Source organism: Penaeus japonicus, unplaced genomic scaffold, assembly GCF_977035675.1.
Source record: "Penaeus japonicus unplaced genomic scaffold, GWHDUDI00000001_assembly GWHDUDI00000026, whole genome shotgun sequence".
Taxonomy (NCBI): Eukaryota; Metazoa; Arthropoda; class Malacostraca; order Decapoda; family Penaeidae; genus Penaeus; species Penaeus japonicus.
Genome location: NW_028234428.1, coordinates 5,471,340 through 5,473,839, shown reverse-complemented (window position 1 = coordinate 5,473,839; position 2,500 = coordinate 5,471,340). Strand labels below are relative to the sequence as shown.

The 2,500-nt window shown below is 34.6% G+C and overlaps 1 protein-coding gene across 1 annotated transcript in view; it reads right to left on the bottom strand.

Moving 5' to 3' along the window:
• The window catches only part of LOC147468766 (protein CFDP2-like), a 914-nt gene extending 281 nt beyond the window's left edge, over nt 1-633 (bottom strand). Inside the window, exons 1-3 of the mRNA XM_086552351.1 lie at nt 552-633; nt 238-431; nt 1-142 (exon numbers count right to left, since the gene is read on the bottom strand). The exon at nt 1-142 is cut by the window's left edge and continues 281 nt beyond it. Coding sequence (XP_086408477.1) covers nt 1-142; nt 238-431; nt 552-633 — 418 coding nt within the window. The remainder of the gene's footprint in view (nt 143-237; nt 432-551) is intronic.
• Between the last annotated feature and the right edge of the window lie 1,867 nt (nt 634-2,500).

Here is a 2,500-nt window from a genome sequence, read left to right as displayed (position 1 = left end):
GACCTCCAATTACATCCGTTTCCCTGTCCACTTTTCCCACTTGTCCGTTGACGTTTCCCCCCAACCAAACCTCCTCTTTTTCTGGAATGAGTACCATAACTCCTCCAAGCAGTTCCCAAAACTCATCCTTTTCATGTTCTTCCTAACCCACCTGTGGTGCATATGCACAGATCACTTTCACTATCAACTTTTCTACCTCTACTTTCAGCCAGATTACACAGTCCGACTCCCTTGTACCTGCAATATCCCTTCTTTTATCTCTGGTCTCAGTACAACACCCACTCCATTTCTCTTGTTCTCTACACCTGAGTAGTACAGTTTGTACCCTTCTCCCATCTCCCTCGCTTTCTGACCCTTCCATTTGGTCTCCTGTGGGCACAGAACATCCAACTTCTTTCTCTGCATCAGGTCAGCCACCTCTCTCCCTCTACCTGTCAATGTTCCCGCATTCAATGTCCCAAACCAAAACTTCCTCTCCTTCCTAGCTTTCCTCCCTCTTTGAGCTAACTTCTTTTGCCGTATCCGCCCTTGATATGGTAGTCATAGCCCACTTCTCACAGTCTCGCGGCGGTCTGACTGCGCGTCGTCTATGGAGAACGCCCTAGCATGGTCTGAATCATTTTGAATCCGCATTCATATTCAGTCTGGCATATTTTTTTTCAGGACTGATGCCATTCCTGCCGCCAACCCTCCCCATTTATCCGGGCTTGGGACCGGCTACTCTCCTGTCAATGTAGGAACGCGTACCCCATCTATGTCCATTTTCTTGGGCCGGTAGCTGGGATTCTAACCCGTTCAAAGAAACCCCGTCCTATAGTATATACTTTATCAATATATATACTATATACTATATACTATATAATATAATATATATATATAATATATATACTATATACTATATTAATAGTCCAAAATGAAAGAAAAAAAACTCCCTGAATATGAATGAATATGCAAATCATCTTCCCCTCACATGCACCGTGTGGTCATGAGGTGTGCTAATGGCCCCTCCTTCTTACATGTGTATGTGTGCGTTTGTTTGTATGTGAGTGTGTGTGTGTTTGCGTGCGTGTGTTTGTATGTGTGTGCGTATGTTTGTATTTGTGTGTGTGTGTGTGCTTTTGTGAGTGTGTGTGTGTGTTTGCGTGTGTTTGTGTGTGTGACTTCTGCTAAAAACCTTGTCATGAGATTTCATTACTCTGTTGTTGATAATCCTTGCTATGCTGTCTCTGGAAGTGAATGGTGTTATGTTGTTTGCATGCGTAGTAACTTTTTTATTCAAACGATGGTGATGATGGTGGTGGTGAAGATGAAGATGTTGGTGATAGTGATGGTGGTGATGATGGAAATTATCCTTATTGTTACCATTATGTTTATTATGATTGATATTGTTATTATTATTATGATTATGATTATCATTATTAGTATTGTTATAATTATCATTACTCTTATCATTATTATCATTATTATTAATATCAATATCATTTATATTATCACTATTATTATCAATATCAATATTATTTATACTATAATCATTATCGTTGTTATTATCATCTTTATTATAATCATTACTATCATCATTATAATTATTATCATAATAATCATTATTGTTATTATCATTATTATTATTATCATTTTTATAACTGTCATCACTATCACTATTATCTTCATCCTTATCATTATCATCATTGATATTATCAATTATCAGCAACATCGTTATTGTTATCTTTATTATGATTATTGTTACCATTTTGATATCTATGATTATTATCATCATCATTTTCATTACTATCACTATTGTTATTATTATCATTGTTATTTTCATCATTATTGTCACCATTACTATCATGATCACCTATTTCATTATCATTATTACTTTTATCATTATTATTATTTTCATAATTATTATTATCATTATTATTATTGTTATTGATTTTTCATCATTACCAGCTAATAATGACAATGATAATAATTGTTATCATTATTATTTTTTTTATTGCTCTGATTAGGACTATTATCATTATTATTATTATTATTATTATTATCATTATGATAACAATAGTTACGAATATTAATATCTTTATGAAACTTATATTATTAATATAACAGCTATTACTATCAGTTCCACTGATATTATTACCATCATTATCATCATTATCACTATCATGAAACCCGAAAAGAATATCCTCATCGTCATCACTACCATCTTCATAACTATCATCACTACCACTATTGCACGTTCCATCACTACCACCAACATCAACATTCACTCACCATCAACAACACTCGTGCATAAGACGTTATATATATATATATATAGCTCTACATAAAATAAATCCAATGTCTATATAATGCTATGCACTATCGGCACCATAAAGTTACAGTGACACGTTAAAGCGGTAGGAATTAGCGAAACCATACAGTGCACCGAGATATGTGTTCCATGAAGCCGCTCTACCGCGATCAAAGCGATATCTGGCGGGGAAAAAATGAAAGAAATGGA